This window comes from Grampus griseus (assembly GCF_964374135.1).
Source record: "Grampus griseus genome assembly, chromosome: 17".
Classification (NCBI taxonomy): domain Eukaryota; kingdom Metazoa; phylum Chordata; class Mammalia; order Artiodactyla; family Delphinidae; genus Grampus; species Grampus griseus.
This window is the reverse complement of record NC_139011.1, coordinates 38,041,047-38,068,094: the sequence shown is the minus strand read 5'-3', so window position 1 is coordinate 38,068,094 and position 27,048 is coordinate 38,041,047. Positions and strand designations below refer to the sequence as shown.

Sequence of the window (27,048 nt, the reverse complement as noted above, 5' to 3'; positions counted from 1 at the left end):
AACACTTAACTCTTTATTTATTTATTTTTTGGCTGCGTTGGGTCTTCATTGCTGCACGTGGGCTTTCTTTACTTTTGGCGAGTGGGGGTTACTCTTCCTTGCGGTGCACGGGCTTCTCATTGTGGTGGCTTCTCTTGTTGTGGAGCACAGGCTCTAGGTGTGCAGGCTTCAGTAGTTGTGGCCACGGGCTTAGTTGCTCTGTGGCATGTGGGATCTTCCTGGACCAGGGATTGAACCTGTGTCCCCTGCATTGGCAGGCGGATTCTTAACCACTGCGCCACCAGGGCAGTCCCCAACACTTAATTCTTGGTGGCCTACCTTCCCTACCTGTTCCTCCTGGGCCTCCACCCTGTCAGGAGATGGCATCACCACATGCCCTGCTGCACAAACTGAAAACTCCTCCTTTTCCCTCATTCCTCGCCACCCTCTCTGACTACTGCAACAGCTTCTACTTTGTCTCTGATTTGACTCTTGCCTCTTTACAATCCAGACATTCAGCAGCAAGAGGAGTCATTTAAAAATACAATTTGGGGGCTTCCCTGGTGGCGCAGTGGTTGAGAGTCCGCCTGCCGATGCAGGGGATACGGGTTTGTGCCCTGGTCCAGGAAGATCCCACATGCCGCGGAGTAGCTGGGCCCGTGAGCCATGGCCGCTGAGCCTGCGCGTCCGGAGCCTATGCTCCGCAGCAAGAGAGGCCACAACAGTGAGAGGCCCGCGTACCGCAAATAAAAAAAAAAAAATACGATTTGGATAATGAACTATTTCATTCATAGAGAGTATATATGAATATACATATCAGGTATTTACAGTAATGTGACAAGTACCATTGTGCCCTCTACTCAACCTGAGAAACAGAGCCCATCAATCCCTGTGAAGTCTCTCGTTCCCAATTGCACTCCCCTCCTCCTGCAACCTCCCCAGGAACCGCTACCTTGAGTTTTCCATTCATTTTCTTTATACCTTATCACATTTCTATGTATCCCCAAATGACGCCGTTTATTTTTGCACACTTGTTCCTTATACAAGTGGAATTATACTTGCTTTCACTCGCTTACTTTTTTTTCACTGTGCATTATGTTTATGAGATTCATCCAGGATGATACATGTAGTAAAAATAGAAATTAGATCTAGTCATTCCTTTGCTTAAACGTCCCAGCACGTTAAGAATAAGCGCCACACTCCCTCCTTCATTACAAAGCCCCAGTTAACTTCTGGGACCTCATCATCTTGTACGGCTGGCTCCTGGATGGTCCAACCTGCACCAGCCACAAATGGCCTACCCCTCCCCGCCAACCCCTGCCACCCCACTGAGTCCTTTGAGGTCCTCAGATTGCTCAGTTTTGGGGCCTTTGCACTAAGAGTTTGCCCTGCCTGGAATGCTCTTTCCCTGAGCTATTGTTTGCACAATGACTCCTAGTCACTCAGCTCCCCGGAGAGATCTTCCCAGATCGTTCTGATCTCACAGAGCCACCCAGTCATCCTATCACAGCCCCGACTTCGGGCGGCTACTGTAGAGTATTTTATCATGACCTGTTCGTGTGGTTACGTGTTTCTTGTCTGTTTCCCACTAGCACATCTGCTCTATGAGAACAGGGACCTTTTCTGCGTCCCGTGCCTGGAATACAGTTGGTCACTCAATAAGTATTTTTCGAATTAATGAGTAAATTACACCTCATATTTATTATGAACCACTTGCCAAAAAACAAGCCTAATGTCTAATAAATTGAGTGTTCAATAAGTATTAATTGACTGAATGTCTAAAATTTTCCTGCCTTTAAGAAAATTAGTATAATTTTGAGTTCTCAATTTTATTTTTGTTTTAGCTTTTTTTTCTTTTTTGTAGTCCTTAAGATAACCTGAAGCATAGCTTTTTTTCCCTCCCCCCACAAAGAGACAGTATCTCTGGACTGAAATCATAAGTATGAATGTTTACATTGGACAAGTGAAAATACCAGCATTAATTTTTTTCTTAAAAATGACTAGATTTAGGGACTTCACTACTTTCAGGGCTGCATTTTACTTATGGAGCCCTAAATAAACATGTCTCTTCTGTTCTAACTCAAGCTTTTGCTTGTTGGTGTGTTTCTCCCTTTAATCCTCTGTGGGCATGGAAAGCAGCAGGACCATATCTTCCTCATTTAAAAACCTTTTCATCTAATACGGAAGATTAACTCATCCCTTAGTCTTTTCTTTTCCTGGCAAATTAAACCAATCGTTTTAACTCTTCCTTATAGCACTTATTTGCCAGACCTTTAATTTAATCAAGTCGTGCTACAAAAGCTATTCAACTCCTCTCTCTTTGCTTTCCTGAAAGCTGCCATCGAAACCGAAACATCCCTCTCGGCTTGGTCTCCCCTCCACCACAGTTGTCCATTTCTCATGTGATACAATTACAGACAGCTCCCAGCACCTTTCGGGACCGCTGTTATTTGTGGCTGGAGGGAAGGAAGTTTTTCCTGCACTAAGGTACAGAGCATGTTAGCTAAATCTGTTAGCATGCCAATTATTAACATGTTTTGGGGGGATGATGGTAGTTATAAGTTTTGAAAATCATGTATGACTTTTTTTTTTACAAACTCTATCTCTGTGGCTTCAGATCTATAAAACATGAGTTCCTATTATTCACAGAACGACTGCCGTTGCCCTGGGTTCTGTCCTGTGGCAAGAGATCACAGAGCTCCCGGGAATAAAATATTCAAGCAGCATGAGTTAATGTTAATTTTTTCTTTTCTAGTAACATTTTCTCTCCTCTCTGAAAAAATCAATATCAAAGAAGCTGTGACCTCTGCAGGTTGTTGCGACCCAGGAAGAGGCTGCTTTGCTGATTGCGATCTCAGAGGCCAGAAATAATAACAGCACCTAGTGCATGCTTGCCACATGCTTTACTTGTACTAATTCATTGAATCCTCACAACAACCTCAGGAGGTGGGCACTATTACTGTCCTCATTTTACAGATGGGGAAACCAAGGCTCAGAAGGGTTAAGTGGTACAGCTCTGGAAGGCAGAATTATGCCCCCTCTCCCACCCCAAGATGTCCACGTCCTAAACTCTGGAACTTGTGTGTACATTACTTTACACAGCAAAGGGGCTTTGCAGATGTGATTAAGGCTATGGACCCTGAGATGCGGAGATTATCCTGGATTATCCGAGTGGGCCCAGTGTAGTCACAAGGGTCCTTAAAAGCAGAGAACCTTCCCAGCTGTGGTCAAAGAGAGATGTAACATGAGAAAGACCCAAGTCAAGGAATGCTGGCTGCCTCTAGAAGCTGGAAACGGCAAGGAAACAGATTCTCCCCAAGGGGCGCTCTCAAGGAATACGGCTCTGCCAATACCTTGAGTTTCGTCCATGAGACCTGTGTTGGACTTCTGACCTTCAGAACTGCAAGAAAGTTAATTTGTGTTGTTTTAAGCCACTAAGTTTGTGACAATTTGTTATGGAAACAATAGGAAACTAATTCAGGTTTGGGTACCTAAAGTCTTTCCAGAGGAACAAAATTTTCAGGATGAGTTTTCTGAATTATTCTGGGTTCTCTGGATTCATCCTCCAATTTGATTTAAAGGCACGCATCACCCTGTTTTCAGTGGTAAAAAGGGCACTGGCAGTCCATGGGATGATGTGACAAAAGAGATACACAAAATGTCATCACTGGAAACCCTAGTCTTACTACCAGAATCTGAGCCTGTGTTCACCTCCTTTTCTCTCACCGAGTTCATTCTGAAAGTATAGCCTTTGATATAGCTGCCTTGTCCAAAAGAAATGACCTCTGCAAAGGTTCTCTCTGAGGCCAAGCCTGGACAAAGGTCTGATACTCGGAGGTCAGCTTGTATTAATTCTGCTTGGAGAGCTGTGTGGGGAAATGAACTGGAATGTGCACCCCAGAAGTGGATGACCCGGTTTTGAATTCTGGCTCTGCCACTTAGTATTTAAGTGACCTTGGACAAGTTACTGAACCTCCCTAACTCAGCTTCTCCATCTGCCAATATCTAGGGCTGTTGCGTAGATGAAAGACAGACCGTGGTCGGAGTGGGCATAAGGCTCAGACTGCTCGGTGAGGTTGGCTACCGCGGCCGCAAAGTGTATCCTAGCGCAGACCTGCGAGTGGCTACTTCCATTCAGACAACAAAGCAGATGAACCTCGTGCAACAGACATGGAGGCTTTGTACGCACATAGTTTTCTCCCTTCAGGTTTTAACACCCGCTGGTGGGTTGTTGAAGCAGCTTTTGCCAGAAAGGCCAACTTAATCATCTGCTTCGGGGTAGAGAATTACACCAATCGACAGGCTGGGTCCCTGCTTCGGCTGATTTAATTTTTGGTCTCGTGGAGAGGAAATGAGCATGATGCAGATTATTTTGTGAAGGATTCTATGTTCACAAGAGAGGTTTCCATCTGAATCGTCTATGGGGAAATCTGGGTGGGCAAAACAGCCACAGTCAAGCCTGCCAAAGAACACGAATTAACTGAGGCTCAGAGCCACGTTCCCTCATGCGGGTTCTGCAGAGGCATTAATAGCTGCTCCTCAACAAAAGGCCCTTCAAGAAAAGGGCCTCGTGGTCATATAAGTCTGGGCAGGGCAGGATTCACAAGGTTAAGCCTGTCTCTTTCCTAAAGGACTTCTAGTTTTTAACTTGCTGGTGGAGAAGATGAATTTCTCAGGGGGTCATGTATGTTTCATAGCCTCTCTCCAAGCTAGTTTGACCTTGCAAACTTGATTGCTCTTTGCTTTTTGGCAAACAGCAGGTGGGAAAGTCTGTTTTAGTGGGTGAGCAAAGGACACTTCATTCCTCTCTGGCCAGTAGACACCAGGCTCCTCAAATCGTCTTCCTGCCCAAAAGAGTCCCAGCTCAGAGGGTAGGCTCCCGGGCCTTGTTTCTGAGGCTCTGACTTCATGGAAGCCTTAAAGGGAAAATGGATATTGACCTGGGACAGGTCAACACATGATACAAGGAGATGCTATTAACTAGTCCGTAATATGACTTTACAATCCCCTTTTGAGATATGTAAAATTTATTCAGACTTAAAATATTTTTATTCATTTTATTAGTTATTTGATCAGTCCCGAAAGGCAGTTCAGGTGTTGCATTTATACTTGGTGTAATACAAAAACTGTTAGATGAACATACTTCAAAGAATCGTCTTAATTACTGTAATTATGATCTTTGCAATTATGGTTTGCAGAAAAAGCACAGACTCTGCCACGTTGAAGGATTAAATATTAATTATGTAGATGTTTAACAGATTTAAACCAAACTTCAGCTCAAGATCTTAGTATGTAATTGATAACTTCTAGAGCCTTTAGAGATGCAACATATAATGGATTAAATTCCAAACTGAGATAAACTAAGATAATATAGATCTATTCCCCTAAGAGTCTAATGCCAATAGTGCTATCCAAATGTGACTTTATTAAAGGTTTATTTTATGCTATCTTATAAATATCTGGAATTATTTACATTTTTGGCAACATTTACTTTCAAATATACTTTCATTATTTTACAGGAATATGGTTCTCTCCCAGGACTATAAAATTCCTGCTTCAGGAATTCTCCTCTGTATTCTAGGTGGCTAATAAGTTGAATGAATTGTGAATAAATGAATGAATGAAGAGCTAACTTTGGAAAGTGGAAAAATGCAATTAATTTCATAGTACTTTTTGCGTGGAACTATAAGGTTTAAAAAGGTAGTTTTGTTCTTTAAAGATGTTTTCTATGGTGTTAAAATGGTATAAAATACATCATCATCAAACAATGCTGTTTATTCCAGGAAATAAGTCTTGATGCATCTTTAATCTCCAAAGGATTCAGCTCAGGCTTTTAATTTTCTGGTCACAGACTCTGTGACCCTTTTCTTACCGGATGAAGAATTTGTTTTGCTTGTAGGCAAAGAATAATAATGTGTGGGTAGGACATCAAGTCTAGACTATCATGACATGCTCAATGAGCCCTTCTAGTGCTTAGATTTGATTGATGAAAGCCTTAATAGTTAAAGGACTGGGTATGGTGGACAAGTAGGAAGATAAAATAGGGGAGGGGGAGACACAAATTATGACAGACCTGAGGAAACCTACTCTGAATTGGGAAGACCAATCCTAAAGTTTGATGGAGGGCAGGGGTAAGGGGAACCTTCCAATTTAAGAGAGGAGGGAGTTTAGGGGAAAAGATATTGAGTTCAGTTTCTGAGATGTTACTTTTGCAAAATCTATGGAACATCCAAGCAGGGACGAGTAATAAGTAGACAGATGAGAACACAGCTTTGCGGCTTAGAAGAGATCTGGGAAGGAGATGCAGGTCTGGATTTGGAAGTCTTTCTAAAGAATGATGGTGGTGGAGTGGGCAATGAAATCACCCTAAAAGACCCTGGACGAGTTTGTAGCACAAATAGATAAAGAGTGGATGGCAGAAGAGAAGGAGTTACCTACCAAGAGCCTGGGATGGACTGATCAGAGAGGAGGAAGAGAAACAGGGAAAACAAACCAAGGAAGCCCGGGAAGAGAGAGATGCAAGGAGAAGAGAGTGGACCATCAGGAAGTGCTGCACAAGGCTCAAGAAGAATCAGGACCAAAAAAAGCAATTCCACTTGGTAATTCGTGGGGAGGGGGCTACTAGCTTAGGACGAGTGAGGAGTGACCAGGAGCTGAGAAAGTGGAGGGGAGGGGTCTACTAGCTTAGGACGAGTGAGGAGTGATCAGGAGCTGAGAAAGTGGAGGGGAATAAATCTTTGGTGGTGTTTAGAAGGGAAATAGGATAGTTTATTAAAGGGGGTGTAGAGTATGAGGAATGTTTGTAAACAGAGTGTCTCTGTTGAGTAAGAGAAAGAAGTGCAGTGAGAGACTATAAAAAGAAAAGCCCTATAAACACTTGTGTCCCAGTGGTCAGAATTGTATATCAGAGATGGTAAAATATACAGGATTCTTGTCAAACGACTAGGAAGGGCCACACCATAGTGTAATACCACGCAGTTCCTGCTGTAATATCCTGAGTTACATCACACTGACAGCAAAGCTCGCCGTGTCTCTGCAAATGCCAATGTCACACGTTTAAATAATAGGTATACAGCAGGATCACAGTATTTTACCTGTTTCAATGGCAGAGCACTGGACCAGATAGTTTTTTGAGGTCACTTCTAACCCTAAAAATGTTTGACTCTGTGTGCTTTGATTATTTTTCTTGAATTCACAACTCTTGATATTTTACCAATTCGGTTCTTGGTTAAATGCTCATTTAGACAATCCCAGTTTTCTTCTTACTGCCTGCCCTTCCTAGAATATTCTTATTCTCCAATCTAAACTGACTTCTGTAACAAGTTACATACCAACCATTTCAATCACGTTCTCTGTACCAGGGGTCCCCAACCCGCGGGCCTCAGACCTCTACCAGTCTGCACAGCAGGAGGTGAGCGGCGTGAGAGTTCATCTGCCGCTCCCCATCGCTCCCCATCACTCACATTACTGCCTGAACCACACCCCCACCCCCGCTCCATGGAAAAATTGTCTTCCATGAAACGGGCCCCTGGTGCCAAAAAGTTTGGGGACCACTGCTCTATACCCACCGGATACAGCCATTGCATCAAATAAAATATCCCAATTAGTGGCTTCCAATTTCTACATCAGCTCATTCCGTTCTCTCTTTTACACATCTCTCAGTATTGTCCTACCCGCTGTTTGCTTCTCCTAAGACAGGCTACTGCATTGGTCTCAAAGAAAGGTTTTTTGAAGGGAATACCTATCTTGGATAAAATTCAGTGAAGTAAAATATGTCTTCAGGTACTTTCCTTTGACCTGGGAAAAGAGTTTTTTTGTTTGTTTGTTTTTACTCTGAATTGTCCTAAAATATGTTGCTCTGGAATTTACCGGATTAAATTCCATTAAATTGTGGAAATTGTTCCAGTGATAGGTCACCCCCAAGGACAGAATGCCTGGGAAATGGGGGTGCTTTTATTTAGTGTTTGAAATACTTTAGTACTGGTCAAATATATTTACATTTTAATGAGATATTAATGCTGAGAAGAAGAGATTATATTAATTTTCCAGCGTCTGCGTGTACCAGTGGTCTAGATAATATTGCCTCTGTAACAGTAAAATTTTTAGAATTCTTACCCCGTAGGTCATGAACTGCCAGCCAACAAAGGAATACTGTACTGTTCTTGCAGAGATATCCTGAGTTATATTTGGAGCAAAGTTCACCAATAAATATGTTCCTGCAAATGCCAGTGTCATACCTTTAAATAAAATTGAAAAGACAAACAAGTTGAAAAGGGACATTTAAGCCTTTTTGTTTATGTAAACATTACCTATAGACTAAGCATTACTCGTAAAGGTCCATGTCTATTAAAATACGATTCATCAAACCATCCCCAGATAGCATCATGCATTCACCCAACGGCATTACCTTTAAAGGGGGATAAGGGCTAGGGAATGGATGCGGTAGGACATAAATTCTGATTTTTCTCTGTTGTTCCAGATGAATGCTGGCTTCTTCAGAGAAGCTTTCCTCAAAGATGGGGAAGATCAGAACGCATGCATATGGAGACATGAAAACACATCCAACCTGGCTGTTTGTTTCCACATGGACCAGTAAGTGCACGATGAAGCTAGATCCATCTAGATCTAGATGGCAGAGCCCAGAGAGGGTGGAAATCCATCATCTGATGATGATCTACTCTGCACCTAGTCATCTTTGGGTCCTTTACACACACAAACTTAGGTATTTTACACTTTGAAACTCTGGTAAATGAATACCTTAATCATTGCCATTTATTGGAGTCCTTTTAGCAGAAATAACGGAGGTGAAAGATGACTCTGCTGTAAGATTTATTTGATCCAATTTAAAGTCTAGAATTCCAGGGATAGCTTGGTAAAATACCACACAATAAACCTATGTAGGAATGTGTTACTGTCATCACCTTAACGTTACTTATACTGTAATAATGGAGGAAGGGAATGTGTGGGGGAGGAGTGGCCACAGAAGAAGGGGACTTGCCTTTCCAAATAACACGGAAAACTGCTTATTTATTAATAATTAGCAGCCTGAGAAAAAATGGTTTATGTAGCATTTTTCAGATAGCACACATGAAAACATAATTCAACCTGTTTCACCATTGAGGTCAGCATTGTTGTGTATATAATTTACAACCAGCATTCACTCCAACCTGAAACAATTTGGTGTGTCTATAAAATCTCACAATTTGAAGACATCAATTTCCTGTTGCTCTTAACCAAATGACTTAGAGTTTTGAACTCTAGTTTCTGAGAATTCATTTGATTTTTTACACAAGCTGGACAATAGCTATTCATGGTATTGTAGGACCTATAAAATAAGCTTACTCTAATGCAACAATTTATACTGTAATACTTTGTGAATACAGAAATCATATACACAATTTTAAAAGGTATTTTCTAATGAGAATTTTTAAAAAGAAAACAATATACATTATTAAGCATTTCAATGAAAGGAAAATAATAAACACCGTACATAAGAACCTGGAAAAAATTATTGGTCAGCTCTGTCCTTTCTTAGGAAAAAAAAAAAAAGAATTTAGAGAAGAGCTAACACCTATCCTTCTCAAACTCTTCCAAAATACAGCAGAGGGAGGAACACTCCCAAACTCATTCTACGAGGCCACCATCACCCTGATACCAAAACCAGACAGGATGTCACAAAGAAAGAAAACTACAGGCCAATATCACTGATGAACATAGATGCAAAAATCCTCAACAAAGTACTAGCAAACAGAATCCAACAGCACATTAAGAGGATCATACACCATGATCAAGTGGGATTTATTCCAGGAATGCAAGGATTCTTCAATATACGCAAATCAATCAATGTGATACACCATATTAACAAACTGAAGGAGAAAAACCATATGGTTATCTCAATAGATGCAGAGAAAGCTTTCGACAAAATTCAACACCCATTTATGATAAAAACCCTCCAGAAAGTAGGCATAGAGGGAACTTTCCTCAACATAATAAAGGCCATATATGACAAACCCACAGCCAACATCGTCCTCGATGGTGAAAAACTGAAAGCATTTCCTCTAAGATCAGGAACAAGACAAGGTTGCCCACTCTCACCACTCTTATTCAACATAGTTTTGGAAGTTTTAGCCACAGCAATCAGAGAAGAAAAGGAAATAAAAGGAATCCAAAGAAGAAGTAAAGCTGTCACTGTTTGCAGATGACATGATACTATACAAGGAGAATCCTAAATATGCTACCAGAAAACTGCTAGAGCTAATCAATGAATTTGGTAAAGTAGCAGGATACAAAATTAATGCACAGAAATCTCTGGCATTCCAATACACTAATGATGAAAAATCTGAAAGTGAAATCAAGAAAACACTCCCATTTACCATTGCAACAAAAAGAATAAAATATCTAGGAATAAACCTACCTAAGGAGACAAAAGACCTGTATGCAGAAAACTATAAGACACTGATGAAAAAAATTAAAGATGATACAAATAGATGGAGAGATATACCATGTTCTTCATTTGGAAGAATCAGCATTGTGAAAATGACTCTACTATCCAAAGCAATCTACAGATTCAATGCAATCCCTATCAAACTATCACTGGCATTTTTCACAGAACTAGAACAAAAAATTTCACAATTTGTATGGAAACACAAAAGACCCCAAATAGCCAAAGCAATCTTGAGAACGAAAAATGGAGCTGGAGGAATCAGGCTCCCTGACCTCAGACTATAGTACAAAGCTACAGTAATCAAGACAGTATGGTACTGGCACAAAAACAGAAAGATACATCAATGGAACAGGATAGAAAGCCCAGAGATAAACCCACACACACATGGTCACCTTATCTTTGATAAAGGAGGCAAGAATATACAGTGGAGAAAGGACAGCCTCTTCAATAAGTGGTGCTGGGAAAACTGGACAGGTACATGTAAAAGTATGAGATTAGATCACTCCCTAACACCATACACAAAAATAAGCTCAAAATGGATTAAAGACCTAAATGTAAGGCCAGACACTATCAAACTCTTAGAGGAAAACATAGGCAGAACACTTTATGACATAAATCACAGCAAAATCCTTTTTGACCCACCTCCTAGAGAAATGGAAATAAAAACAAAAATAAACAAATGGGATCTAATGAAACTTCAAAGCTTTTGCACAGCAAAGGAAACCATAAACAAGACCAAAAGACAAACCTCAGAATGGGAGATAATATTTGCAAATGAAGCAACTGACAAAGGATTAATCTCCAAAGTTTACAAGCAGCTCATGCAGCTCAATAACAAAAAAACAAACAACCCAATCCAAAAATGGGCAGAAGACGTAAATAGACATTTCTCCAAAGAAGATATACGGGCTGCCAACAAACACATGAAAGAATGCTCAACATCATTAATCATTAGAGAAATGCAAATCAAAACTACAATGAGATATCACCTCACACCAGTCAGAATGGTCATCATCAAAAAATCTAGAAACAATAAATGCTGGAGAGGGTGTGGAGAAAAGGGAACACTCTTGCACTGTTGGTGGGAATGTGAATTGGTCCAGCCACTATGGAGAACAGTATGGAGGTTCCTTAAAAAACTAAAAATAGAATTACCATATGACCCAGCAATCCCACTACTGGGCATATACCCTGAGAAAGCCATAATTCAAAAAGAGTCATGTACCAAAATGTTCATTGCAGCTCTATTTACAATAGCCAGGACATGGAAACAACCTAAGTGTCCATCATTGGATGAATGGATAAAGAAGATGTGGCACATATATACAATGGAATATTACTCAGCCATAAAAAGAAACGAAATTGAGCTATTTGTAATGAGGTGAATGGACCTAGAGTCTGTCATACAGAGTTAAGTAAGTCAGAAAGAGAAAAACAAATACCGTATGCTAACACATATATATGGAAGTTAAGAAAAAAAAAAGTCATGTAGAACCTAGGGGTAAGACAGGAATAAAGACACAGACCTACTAGAGAATGGACTTGAGGATATGGGGAGGGGGACGGGTAAGCTGTGACAAAGTGAGAGAGTGGCATGGACATATATACACTACCAAATGTAAAATAGCTAATGGGAAGCAGCCGCATAGCACAGGGAGATCAGCTTGGTGCTTTGTGACCACCTAGAAGGGTGGGATAGGGAGGGTGGGAGGGAAGGAGACGCAAGAGGGAAGAGATATGGGAACATATGTATATGTATAACTGATTCACTTTGTTATAAAGCAGAAACTAACACAGCATTGTAAAGCAATTATACTCCAGTAAAGATATTAAAAAAAAAAGATCTTATAAGATAATTGTTCAATATTACATTTCTAGGAAGAAGGGATTTAAAAAACCACTTTTCTAAACTTGGTATAGTAAAGTAGAATAAACACATTGAATACAATTTCAAAGTCTCAGAGACTTCCAATTTACTTTTGTGAAATCCAGATTTCTTATCTATACTGAGTTCCTCTGCCAGTCATTTCTTTATCTCATCTAACTGTATCTAGTGTCAATTAAATTTCCTTTTTAGAACATTTAGTTTTGAATGGGTAACACACGCGTATGGTAAAAAATTCTAAAGCCACACAAGAGGGATCAGTGAAAAGTTAAATCTCTCTCACACCCTTGGGGCTCACTAGGTCCCCTCCTCAAAGTTAGCTACTGCTGCTGGTTCTTGAGGTTTTCTTTTCAGAGATGTTTTAGGCAGGTGTGTGTGAGAGTGCATGTGTTTTGATTTTTTATGCAAATGATAATAGCATATTATACACACTTTTCTGTATCTTGCTTTTTTTCTACTTAACAGAACATCTTTGGAGAATGTTTCACATCATTATATGTAGGGCGGCCTCATTCTTTCAGAGTCTGCATAGTATTCCATTTTGTGGAGGCAGTCTTATTTCCAATATGGTCTCTGTTTCACATCCTGACACATCCCTCCCTGTTTCACATCTGCTTCCACATTTGCATACTGTGCCCATTTCCACCAATGTAGATCTTCACTGCATTCCAAAACTCCTTAAAAACAAATAAAATGACTGACGGTTTTCCAATTATCCCTTCAAAGTACTTTTTCACACGTATTATCTCATCTGTACCTCATGTCACTGCAAGACTAGTGAGTAACTCCGTGGCAGCTCAGGAGGTCATACATTCTTTCTTCTTAATAATTTTAATTTCAGCAGCTTCCGACATTTACAAAGGCAGTTCTGGATAGCTGCTACCTGTCATTTTCTTGTTTCTTTGGTGTCATTTTTATTTTTCTGTGTGATTTACTCTCTGCTTCATGAGTCACGTGCACATTAACGTTAAGTGTTTAAAAGTGTCGAAGGTAGCCATTAGCAAGTCCTTCAATAAATTTCTGTAAAACATATTTGCATCCCACCTTTTTCTAAAAGCGGCATGAAACATCAGTTCCTGTTATTTTTATTTCAATAAAGCCACAAATATTCCCTCTTTTGAAAGGCGCAGATTTCTGACTTAGGAAACTTGCTAGTTTACCTTTTGTTGGCCCATTTGACCAAAGGAGTACTCTGGAAGTATAAGATCCTAAAGGAAAGAAAGCAGCACTTGACATGCCCTTGGCCCAGGGAAATGGTTAACTGTCAGGTCAAGACCTGGATAGGAGAAGTCTAATCCAAGCTGAGACCAGCTCCACAGAATTCAAATTTCACTGCTACCGTTAGCTGGAAGGGCCCAGGCAAGTTGTTTATCCCTCTGCGATGCAGTGTCCTCATTTCTAGGTACAAATTAACTTATCATACCTGCTAGACTCCAGGAATTTGGCTCTGCAAGAGGCCAGTCTGGAGCTGAATATGTTTGAAAACTCATCTGGAGACCTGATGTGACAAAGGACCCTGGGACAGATCCAACTTAGGATGCTGACTACCAAGGGTCAAAGACCATCTGAGTCAAGCTTCAAACTTAATCCAAACTTGTATCTCTAATATTGTAGTTTAGGGATGACTAGGGACTGTCCCTGGGGCTGTCTCTACAGGGTTAACAACTCAATTTGAGAATAGAAGGGCAGGATAGGAAGGACTTGGCTGGCATCTCCTGACTGCCTAGTGAAGACTTCTCTCCACTGGTCTTAAAAGAAGGCAAAAGAAAGCAAAGGACGTAACTGAGAGAACACAGAGAAGAAGAAACACTACCAGCGCTATGTTTCCTACCCACTGCTAACCTCAGGGAACTGGTGCACAAAGCACCAAGAGCTGGCTATTGGAGGGGACCAAAGGTGGAGCAGTCGGGCAGCAGTGGGTAAGCTGCAGGTGGGGGTCAACCATGGGATGCTGGACACGACCCACGATACAGGGATGTGACCTCATCTACCACCCTCATGCCCAGACCTGCAGCAAATACATTTTCTCATCAAATATGACTCAAGTCACATAAAAGTCTATAATGATCTGATGGGAGTTTCAGATTTAGCTTGATACAGTACACAAGTATTAATAAAATCTCTTCCTATAAACTTGTCATATGTACAAAGCAGGGAAGCAAACTCATCCCTGCTCTTTATAGTAGATCGACTAGGTATCCCGGGAGGGCAAAGGAAGGCATCATTCTTTTTTTTTTTTTTGCGGTACGCGGGCCTCTCACTGTTGTGGCCTCTCCCGTTGCGGAGCACAGGCTCCGGACGCGCAGGCTCAGTGGCCATGGCTCACAGGCCCAGCCACTCCGCTGCATGTGGGATCTTCCCGGACCGGGGCATGAACCCATGTCCTCTGCATCGGCAGGTGGACTCTCAACCACTGCGCCACCAGGGAAGCCCAAGTATCATTCTTTTTAAGTGATGTTCTTAAAACTATAGATTTCATAGACAATTGTGGCTGACATGAGAGTTATATTATGATCACCGTCATACAGGAATGTGATGATAATAAGAACTATAATAGTAATAGCTAATACTTAGCACAATTCTAAATGCTTTATACACATATAATAATTCTTACAAAAAAGCCTGCAAAAAATAACTATACCACCATGTTACTATACTAACATATACTATATGTACATTATGTATTATATAATATATAACATTGGATACTGTTAAAGTATTACTAGCCACATTTGACATAGGAGAAAATTGAGTCACAGAGGGAATAACTCTCTTGACTGGGATTTTCTAGCTAAGTGGAGAGCTTGGATTGGAACCTAGGTGACTTATTCTCAGCGATTACACTCTTCTACCTCTTGTATGCACAATGGACCAGAGCTGATGAACGGACAACTCACGGCTGTCCTTCACATTGTAGTCTCAGTGAGTGGCACCCAGGAGTTGTACTGACCATAACCTGAGGCTGGATGAAGCATCCCCACTGGGGATAGAAGGAACTGACTCCTCCTGGCAGTGGTCCCTGGGGTCCCTGACTGGCCCTGAGGTTCCTTTAGAACAGTGTCTCCAAACTGCTGTTCCCTAGAACCCAATTTCATAAGATGCACCCTCCACCAAAAAAGGTCTCAAGTCAAATCTATTTGGAAAGAGGTGAGTTAAACCAAGTGAAATGGTTCTTTTACTGGAAGACCCCTGAGATCCTCAGTGTGTTAGTGTTCATTGTGAATCTCCTTAGGGAGGATATGGCTGTAATATTTTCTAAACATATTTGACCATTTATATCATCCTGAAGTAGTGTTTTGAGGAACGTTTTATACTCTGAGAAATGCCTGACATTTAACTGGATCCAGCTGTGAGAATGCAGCCTCTGTTTCAAGAGGCTACTGAAGTTCTGTTGCAAAAGTCTCCTATAGATACTTGTGGACTGAAGTTGAAATATAAAAGTGGTGAAAGGGAAAACAGCCTAGAATCAGGCTTCTCCTTATGCTTCTGTTCACCGGCATCTCCAACCTGCTGAGTTCCTCACCTGTGCAAGCCTTGGATTCTAGGGTCTACTTGCACAGTTCTTCCTCAACTGACATCTGATTTCCCAGCCCACCCTTCTCCTTAAGTAAGACCTGAAATCTCCTTTAATTTTGTCCCCACTCTCTGGCTCAATGCCAGCTAGTGTTAACCGCCTTTTAGCTAGCTTCTGGAATCTGGCTTGACCTGACTTCTGGTAGCCATAAGAGTTTTAAAAATTCAGCTAACCTGATGTCAACCAACACTGCTGGCTGGTTCTCTTGGAGCCTGCTATATGCCTCCTGATCAATGGGGGTCCAGCTATTGCTTTTGTGGGTTACCAGGAGTCACAGCATAAACTGGACCTCTTAACACCAAAGGATGCCTTCCCCTCAGTACAATCTTTCCAGATTCCCTAGGCTGAAGGCAGCTAAATCCTGAAGGAGCCCTGGATTGGGAAGTCTCAATAATATAGTGAATCCAAATGGTTCTGAATCTAGCATCAGAAAGTCTACCTTTCTTGAGGCAGTTTTAAGACCAAATAGCCAATCTGTCCTCTCAACCAGAAATGACGGTTCGTTTGGCTAGATCTGTATTCTGGATACTGGCTTCAAACCAAGCTGACCTCTGGTGTGGGAGTAGGAAGGAAGGAGGTGGTTTTTGTCTCACTATTAATCTCTTGACGTTCTATCTGGGGAAACCATTTATAGGTGACTTGAAATAATCAAGTTACTGGTCTCTGGAGAGTGCTGATGAATTGACTATAATTTTTCTTTTTATGATGACGCTATCTGGATTAAATCAACTAGGATCTCACAGACTATTAGATTCAGGATTTTTGATGACTAAGGGCGAAGAGGGGGAAAATACTATAATTCTGGCTGCTTGAAGGGGAGAGAAATTTGGTGCTTTTTCGAGGAAAAATAATCATTAAAATAATTTAAAATTATTAATCCACTAAGAATCAGAGCACAGTCCAAAACCTGTCATTGAGTTAATAATAGTTGGCGATTCCTTTCAGACATAGCTTTTGTGAGGTCATTTTTTGAGGCTAGTGCTGAAATGCTTCATAGCCACAGAGCAACATTTGGCAATAAATTAATTCAGCTTGTTTCCACATGGTCCAAAAAAATCTTCATTTGTTCCATCATGAAAAACAAACTTTCATTTGCTTGAAGCAGGGAAAAGTAAATGATTTTCTTTTGCACATTTTGACGATTTAGTTTTTAGCATGCTTATATGTTAATCTTTCAAAAAATGCCATTAACTACTCTTTTCCCTGTTTGATTTTAGTCCCTGTAAAGAAAAAAAAGCATTTTTAGCTTTTAACGGAAAAAGCCAAATTTTCTCAAGGCAACAGCAATACAGGCCCAAAGAAAATACAGGTGACTTAACACATTACTGAGTACGGTTGGGGAAAAGTCCTTCCCCAAGCACAAAATGGGTTATTACATCTTAGATCATGATAATCGTATGATATTGCTGTTTGGAAGCATGGGTATGGAATCGGTGACTAAATCCTTTCTTATTCCTGTGACTCTAGTTTCAAGTCAAGAATTGATCACTTTTAATTACAGTATGAAACAAATGTGACATCAGACATATCCCTGCTCAAAAAGCATTAAGTTAAAAGGCTAAAAAAACTCAGCCAGAGTTGTGCGAAATGTTACCTGGATTGCTAAAGTTCGTTAGAATATCCTAGTCAAGGTTTCCTCTCATGAACCAGTAGTGGTGGGTGGTGGTGTTAGTAATAAGGATAATAATAGCTGACATTAGTGAGGACTTATTACATGACAGACCCCGTTCTCAGAGATTTACATACATGAACTCATCTAATCCTATGAGATAGGTAATACTTCATTTTAAGGTTGAGGAAATGAGGCTTAAAGAGACTGAGTAACTTAGCAAAGGTCACATAGCTCTCTGACACTTGAGACTTACCCTCACCCATTATGCTATAGTTAAATCAGGCTGCCATTATTAGAACACCGGTCCACCACTGACTGATTATTTGACCTTGGTTAAGTTATTTAATCTAAGTATCAGTTCTCTAAATGGATTGTTCCTACATTTAAATGAGGTGGTTCATGTAAAACACAGTACCTGAAAGGGGTAAATAGTTGATAAATGTTGACTGTTATTAAAGTAAGAGAAATTAGCAAAGAATTAATAGAGGGTTTTTTTTTTTTTTTTTTTTTTTTTTTTTTGCGGTACGCGGGCCTCTCACCGTTGTGGCCTCTCCCACTGTGGAGCACAGGCTCCGGACGCGCAGGCTCAGCGGCCATGGCTCACGGGCCTAGCCGCTCCGCGGCATGTGGGATCCTCCCGGACCGGGGCACGAACCCGTGTCCCCTGCATCGGCAGGCGGACTCTCAACCACTGCGCCACCAGGGAAGCCCTAATAGAGGTTTTTGTTTGTGTTTTTTTTATGTGTGTATGTGTGTGTGTTTCCTATTTCTTATGTTTTAGTATTACCTCTTGGTAATGAAGTTGATCACAGAAATAATGCCAATTTTATTAACAGGGCTTTACATTTCTCAAAGTGCATGTATCAATTATCCAATGTGACCCTTAAAACAGTCTTCTAGGGACTTCCCTGGCCGTCCAGTGGTTAAGATTCCACGCTTCCACTGCAGGGGGCGTGGCTTCCATCCCTGGTTGGGGAACTAAGATCCTGCATGCTGCGTGCCACGTGCCAAAGATTAAAAAACAAACAACCCCCTCCCCCCAAAACAGTCGTCTATATTTGTCAGCAAACTGAGGCTTAGAGAAGTTAAGTAATACGTTGGCCACACAGTTGATAGCAGAAGTTGAATACAGATTTGAACCCTTGAGAGTGAGTTTAATTTATATCCTTTGATGTCGAGCTAGTATACTGCTTTTAGCAACGTTTAGTTGGTCGGGTTTTCTAAGTATAAAATCAAATCATTGGCACCTATTGATATTTCTGTTTCTTCCCTTTCTATAGTTATGACTTGCCTTAATTTTTTCCCTAATCCTCATTGGCAGTGGTTGTAGTACAGTATTACATAGAAACTTGCCGTACTTTTTTTGTACCTTTGTCAACACTTCTCGTGTTATTCCCTCTGTATGTCTTTCTCCAAATGCTTGGATGTGGCCCATGCCTGTCCTATTCAGCTGTCAGAACTGATTCAAATGGTACCTCTGCTGTAGAAAATTCTCTCTGAGCTTCCCAGCTAGAGTAATCTCTCTTTATTCTAAACCAGTGGTTCTCAACCGGAGGCAATTTTGCCCCCCAGGGGAGATTTGACAGTGTTTGAAGTCTTTTTTGGTAGTCATAACTGGGGCAAAGTGTGCTACTGGCATCTACTGGGTAAAGGCCAAAAGGGATGCTGCTGAACACCTTACAACGCATAGGACAGCCCCCTAGGATGAAGAATTATCCAGCCTAAAATGTTAGTAGTGCTGAGGTTGAGAAACCCAGCTCTAAACTAAAGGCTCAAGGCATTATGATACATATTATCTTCTGCTTTGAAAAAAATGTGTTTTTGTATATATTTTATCATTGACTGTATTATCTGAAGGCAGGGATTCTGTCTTAATCATCTTTTTATCACAAGGGTTCACGATAATTGGCAAGTTTTCCTTTACATCCATCTGTATTACCTCATTAAATACCTTACAATTATTTAAACATTAACCAACCATTAACTACAAAAGATGACATATGTTAGATTAAATGATTTAAAGTTCCCTAAGACTTTTGATAAATGAGAAACATAATGTGGGACCTAGTTGTTTTAATCTATAAAACTCAGGCATTGCTCATTCTTATTTCTGATTCCATACCACCTCCCCAAATGAGTCCATAAACAGTACAAAAAAAGAGTACAGAAAAATAATATATTTGAATTCACATATGAATGCATTTGGAAAAACATTTTAACCATGAAAATTTGACCATGTTGACTAAAAACCCTACTAGCAGAATCAAACCAAGGAGGAAAAAGAAAAAGTGAAAACTCTTTCAAGACACTAGGCTCAAGGGAAACATGATCAGGGAAACAAATGTTCAACATACCAACACTGGTGTCACATTTAAGCTCAAAATTTTTTAAAAATGATCTTTTTGGAACGGAGTAGACATAGATTTATTTAAAGTTTCTAAAGTATTATACTCATTATCATATGTCAGCAGTAATTCAGACAGGATTTTGTCAAGGAAGAAAATATGAAGCTTATAATTCTTCTCACTAATGATATTTCCAACTAGAGGTAGAAGATACGATCAATATGTGATGGCTTTGCCATATAGCGGAAATCTTTTACAGCCAGGAAGGCTACTGTGATTTTCCATTAATAGCTGTATTTCTAAATAAAATTTTGAAGATCAACATTCTATGTTACTTTTGGAAAGGGCTAAATAGAAATTAGGCAGTTATTTGGTGCATCTAATTTTTGTATGTGGTTTTCATTTTTATGTAGCGCTTTCATACAACAATCTATCAAATATGTCCTATGAAGTGGAATACTCTATTAGGTAACACAGATGTTTTCTTGGATTTTATTATGTTCATAAAAATTTCGTAACATTCATAATAATAATACTGTAAAATAATGATTTGCTGTGGTCAATGGCATGGGCAGAGGGTATGATGAAGGTGCACGTATTTCGTGTCAAAGAGCAGATGGCAGTTCCAAGATAGAATAATGTTCGCCTCTAGATGAGACTATATCCATTTCAGTAATGTGTTGCCTGTTTTTAGAACACATATTTTTATTGGATAGGATTATTTATTTCCTCATCAAGCAGTGTTTTAATTACATGAATTAAATAATTACTTACCTAGTAAATCTGAGGCTCTCAAATTTTCTTTCAGAAACATAACAGAAATAATGGCACTACCTAGAAAGAAAATGGCCATTAGTGGTGTTTCCAAATATAAAAACATATATTATGCAATGCCATTTGAAAGGAGTTAAGTAGTCTTAGGCCTGACTAGCTGTGTCCTGGTCAGAGACACCTGGCGGCTGGGGCTGTGAAGATGGCCTCTTGCCCCTCCTGGTTGAGGATTCATGGAAATTGGCGTGGATTACAATGAACCTACGACAGTGACTGGGATAGTGCATGGTACACAGTGAGGGCTTAATAAGAGTTTACTAAATGAATGAATGTAGAGAAAAGGAAGGAAGGAAGGAAGGAAAGAAGGAAGGAAGGAAGGAAGGGATGGAAAGGCAGAAAGAGATAGAAGGGAAGGAAAGAAGAAAGGATGAAAAGGAGGAAGTCTTAACTTTAAATATATTCCAAACGGAAACATTATTTCCCATCATCTCCTCCCATAATCCCTATTCCAGGGATACCTCTATTGAACACCAGGATCCTAAGACTCCTCCTGGTATCCCCTCTCCTTCACACCACACATCTAACAGGCTACTGGGTCTTTTAAGTCTGGATTTCATTGTCTCTCAAGTCCATCCCCTCTTCATTCCCTTGTCATGGTTCAGGTCAGCTTCACCTCAGGCTTAGACCGTTAAAGTAGCTTCCCTCTGGAGCCTCCCATTTCACTACCCCTTCCCCACAGCACTAGGAGTCGTCTTTCCAAAATGGAAATCTAATGTAAAACCACAGCTTTAAAACCTCTTAATGGCTTCTAGCCATCCAGAGACAAAGGTCAAACTACTAAGCATGACATTCAAAGACAGCCATGATTTTACTCCTGACAATTTCCTTGCCACGTTTGCCCTCGATCTCTTTTATATTCTATGTCCACTCTTACTAAAATAATCATAATTCCCAGAACCCCTATTGAGTTTCATGCTAAAGGACTTTTATATAAGCTATTCCCTGGGCAACTCTGCCTCCATCCTTTCACCCAACTCTAGACTCAAGCATCACCTCTGGATTCCCCCAGACCGAGTTGACCACTCCACCCATATGTGTGATTACCCCTTATATTATATAACTTTTTTGTTAGACTTAGGATTTTTTTTGCCTGTCTCCTGCAAAAGGTTATCAGTTCCTTTTACTCTGAGATATGCCTGCAAAAGGTTATCGGTTCCTTTTATTCTGAGATATGCCTTTTACTCTGAGATATGCCTTAGTACTCAGCACATAAATAAAAGTGCTGGTGGGATCTCCTGCATTTGCTGACCCTTGTGATGTTGAAGACCCTCTTTCCCATTATTGATGCTACTGAAACCTCAGCCTTACAACTGTGCCATGACCTACTGCTATGGCCTCAGGTGTGTGTGGGGTAAGTTGAATCTGAGCTGTTCCTCTTATGGAGTCATGAGTAGAGGCAAGGGAAGATCCAAATTTGCAATAATACAAAAACAAAAAACAATTATTTGTATTTTAAATATTTGACAAAAACTATTAGTTGCATTTCTTATTTTTTTTAAAGCAAAAATACAGAAAGGAAAATCATTATAAAATAATCTCATCATCTAGGAAAGAACCACAGTTAATATGTTTGTGTGTTTATTTCCCTCTGGTTGAGATCAAACTGTAAGGCAAAATTTCTTTTCTCAGTTTCCTCAGTTACTGTATTACCATTTGCCATGTCATTAAAAATTCTTCATAGATATAATTTTAATGAATCTGAATTATAATACATTAAATCAGTGAAGCTTGAATGTAACTATATCTGGTGCTCTGGGAATTGATTTAAAATGAAATAAAATCCACGCCAGAACACTCATTCAGGATAAGCTGGAATCCACATATGTTTTTTCCATCTTTTTTTCAACCTAGCTCTCTCTCATTCAAGTTGAGCTATGTCCTTGCAAATTTTTCCTGAGCAGGTTATTTATAGGAATGGGGGCTTCACACAAAATAAACAGAGCATGGGAAATGTCCACCAAGCATGAGTTTATTGTGTGGCATGGCTTTAAAACATTAAAGCAATATTTTCTGAAGATAAATTAATGTATAGCTATGTAGCCCGTTACATTAAGAATTGAGTTTGGGACAAGCATAAAAATGTATGATAAATTTCTATTTCAGATTTGGACCAAATAATTCATGGAAACTAATTTCACATGTTAGAGCATTAGAAAAGTATAAAAGTGTATACTAAAGTATAAAAGTATAAAAATCAAGACTTCACTCCCAACTCCCATTACTGACTTCTTGTGTGATTAGGTAAAGAATGTTCCCAAGCGGAGGGAGATAGATTAACAACAAAAAATAGGTGAGGTATCATTACACTAACACATACCAAACGCATTCCATTATAACAATACTTGAACTGACCATTTCACAGCAAAGGATTCCAATAAGAAGGTAGACATTGCTTACGTGGAATAAGGAAATTTTAGAGCTAATAGTAGACAGAGAGATAATCTACTCTAGGTTCTAAACTTTACAATTGGGAAACTGAGGTCCAAGGAAACTGATCCATTCATCTAACAAACATTTATATAACAGCACAGCTGGAACCAGCATGCGTATTTCCTCATTCCAGTCCAGAGCTCTTTCTAATACACGACACTCCATTTCTCTCTTGGAGTAAGAAAGGATCATTTTCCTTCTCTTCTTGTTGCTAAGCCACCATCTCATAAATAATTTCACTTTCAGAAGGAAGAGGGAAGAATGTTATGTAGGAGATAATTTCACTGCTGAAAGCAAAAAGGACATGACTGGTAACAATAAAATTGAAATATACCATAAGCATCAAATTATATCAATTGACATAAAATAGAGTTTTATGAAACATAAATACGCTACCTTTACTTTCTGAAAGAATTTATATGTCTGATGCATTTTTTTAAGTTTTAAGAGAATGTGATTTTCTACAAAATTTTCAGATAAGAGAATGAGTTTATCTATCAAAGAAAGTAATAAAAAAGAACATTCTATTAAGATACATCTACTTATAACTCATTTATCTTGCAAAACATGGTTGAAATGCGAGCTGTGCTGAGAAAAAGACAGTTTCTGAGCAACAGCTAATAACATGACTTCTAAGAACAGAAGTAAATTTTTTAAATGAGAAAAGATAAATAAACGGAAGTGCTCCCATATATATTTGCAATCAGAGATCTGTCAAACTCAACCCTGTCTAGTTGCTGCTACATCAACAACCATTGCCTAATAAACATGTACAACGGGGGGAAAACTATTACACTTTTATTCCTATAGTAAAGTTTAATATTTAAAAATAGAGTATTTCAAGATCAATAGTTCAAAAGCATTAAAACAGAACACACTTGTAACTTATTAAACTATAGTTTACCACTGAGCACTAACTTCAGCACTCAGAGTTTTGTGTACATTTTTGACTACAGGCATATTTGGGCAGAGGTTCGTGAATCCTTTTCCATCCTGGCCTTCACAGGACGTGGGTCTACACAGAGAGTGCTCCCAGACACTGGTCTATACAGCGTGATCCTGGACACTGGAGTTCAATTCATTACACAGTGAACACAGTGACTCCAGAGGCATTGTGACCACAATGATCATAATGCATTAAAAAAAGAAGGTAAAAGGTAGCATATGAAAGATAACATACCAAAATTCAAACAGTGGTTATGGGGAAAAAAATATAGTAGGGGGACTTCCCTGGTGGTCCAGTGGTAAAGAACCCGCCTTCCAGTGCAGGGGACACAGGTTCGATCCCTGGTTGGGTAACTAAGATCCCACATGCCATGGGGCAACTAAGCCCGCGCGCCACAACTACTGAGCTCGCGCGCCTCAACTAGAGAGCCGGTGTGCCGCAAACTAGAAAGCCCACACGCCCTGGTGCCCGTGCGCCACAACTAGAGAGAAGCCTGCGCACCACAACAAAGAGCCGGAGCCTCGATGAAAGATCCCACATGCCTCAACGAAGACCCCGCATGCCGCAACTAGACCTGAGGCAGCCCGCCCCCCCAAAAGAAGGTAAATAAATAAAATAAATATAAAAAAAAGAAAGAAATGATCAATTTAAAAAAAATATAGTAGGAATACTCTGTAAGAGGAAAGGACAAAAAAGATTTTTCTAGTATTTTCTTTGGTTCAAAAGAGTGAGCCCGTGGGGCAGTGTCTTAAGGTAGTCACTTGGCCTTCATCATAATACTTTATGGTCAGGAGAATCTCAGCAACAATTATAATGGACTGACTCCTACTGGTGAGTCATCTCTACTCTTTTCAGCCATTAAATGTCACTTGGTTTAACAACCAGAATGGAGACGATTTCCTGTCAAGGTTGATGCAAGGAAACTTACACTTGGGCATTCTGATTCGGATTTCTAGATGAAAACAGATAGAGGCCTAGCAAGATCCCCGTGGCTTCAGCTGAACCAGGTCCAGGCATAGGGGAGGTGCCAGTCCCAAGGGTAGACATGTGCCCTGACGCTGAGCTCCCTAATGCTTCCTGATCTACGTAGGAATAAACCTTCGTTTCTTCTTCATTCACCTCCACTCTGACATCACAAGAGCTGGCTGTAATTATGGAAGGGCTACTTACCTTAATGTGGTCAAGAGTTGGCATATGAGAGTTCAGATAGGATGTACAAACTTGATTTAGATTATCTTCTGTAATAGCTACTAATGGGGATTAGTAAACCAGAAGTTAAGCATCAACTTTCTATATGTTAGCAATGACACTCAAGGGTAGACTTTTACATGTGAGTTTAGATTTTTGTGTCTGTAGAGTAACAGGTAAATTGGCATTCCTTTTTTCCATTTTCAACATTAAGATATATGTGCACCTTTTACTTAAATTCCCTTTCTCCCCAGATAATAATTTTTTTATTAAAGGTTGAAGAGCACAGAAGAGACTTCAGTAACTATTTCAATGTGTTATGGTATGGCTATTTTTAAACGAGTTTGTTCACATTTATTTACTTCCTTCCATTTTTTACCCTTTTATGACCACCTCTAAAAAGACAAATTTAACCCAAAGTTTTAAAACTCAATTACACCTTACTTAAATGTGATTATGGATATGATATTCTTATCTGATAAAGCTGGAAAGAAAAAAACTTTGGTCCACAGGTCACAAACTCAAATGCCTCCAGGGGCCAGTTAGGTAATCCTCTAAAGAAGAAAGAATAATGAGGGTGGTGGGCTGTGGCGATGAGGGGCTGTGGAGCGGTGGTGACCTGGTGGTGACCTGGCGTACACAAGATTAGAAAGGTGGCAGTCAGAATTCAGCCCTAGCCAACTGCAAGTCCAGTGTTACCAAATCTGATACTTTAAGAGAAAAATCCAGTTTTTGTGTATCACTATCCAATTTTTAAACATGGGAAATTAATTTGTATTTTTAAAATACATTCTTTGAGCCAAGCAAAACACAACAGTGGCCAGATCTGGTCTACAGGCCACCAGTTTGTAAACTCTGATCTAGTCCGCAAATGAAAATGTCATCAATTTTCCTGCCTGGATATTCAAGTTATTGTTTAACCTCTATGATCTGAAGAGAAAGCAGGGTATATGTTTATAATATAGGAAAGTAGAAGACAAAGTAGTAAAGAAAGCACTCTTTTATAAAAAAAAGAACCCATGACATGAAAAGAACATATTTATATAATAATGCTACAAACAGATCCTCACATGTAAATATCTGGCTTGTGGTTTCTGACCACTTATAATGGCAACTTTATTGTACTGCTAAAAAGCAAACCACAAAAGCACTTTCATGTCAGTCACAATCAAGCTTCAAACACGTGGACGCGTTGAGTGTGCTCATGGGCTCAATCAACTCTGGCCGTTTTGAGGTACTGACTTCTCCAAAACGACGGTTCCCCGTTAGTTGTACAATTGGAGGGGAAAAGTATGTCAATTACAGTGAATTCCACGGAATTAGGATTTGAAAATCTGAGGATGTGACACTTTGAAAAATGTTTCTTTATAGAGAGGAAAGTTGTCCCACCATCCATATTGGCAGGAATGAAAGTGTCCAGTAATTCATGTTAATTAAAAAATAGCTAGAGGGTGTGGAGAAAAAGGAAGCCTCCTACCCTCCTACATTGTTGATGGGAATGTAAATTGGTGCAGCCACTATGGAGAACAGTATGGAGGTTTCTTAAAAACTAAAAATAGAGTTGCCATGTGATCCGGCAATCCCACTCCTGGGCATACTTCCAGACGAAACTATAATTCAAAGAGATACGTGCACACCCATGTTCATAGCAGCACTATTCACAATAGACGAGATGTGGAAGCAACCTAAATGTCCATCAACATGAATGGATAAAGAAGATGTGGTATATATATACAATGGAATATTACTCAGCCATAGAAAGAATGAAATAATGCCATTTGAAGCAACATGGATGGACCTAGAGATTATCAAAT

General features: G+C 39.9%; 1 protein-coding gene across 2 annotated transcripts in view; it reads right to left on the bottom strand.

Moving 5' to 3' along the window:
* The window catches only part of NIPAL2 (NIPA like domain containing 2), a 73,429-nt gene that overhangs the window by 15,651 nt on the left and 30,730 nt on the right, over positions 1–27,048 (bottom strand). For both annotated transcript variants that reach the window (XM_082674772.1, XM_082674773.1), the window contains exons 4-5: positions 20,614–20,673; positions 8,095–8,216 (exon numbers count right to left, since the gene is read on the bottom strand). In XM_082674772.1, coding sequence (XP_082530898.1) covers positions 8,095–8,216; positions 20,614–20,673 — 182 coding nt within the window. The remainder of the gene's footprint in view (positions 1–8,094; positions 8,217–20,613; positions 20,674–27,048) is intronic.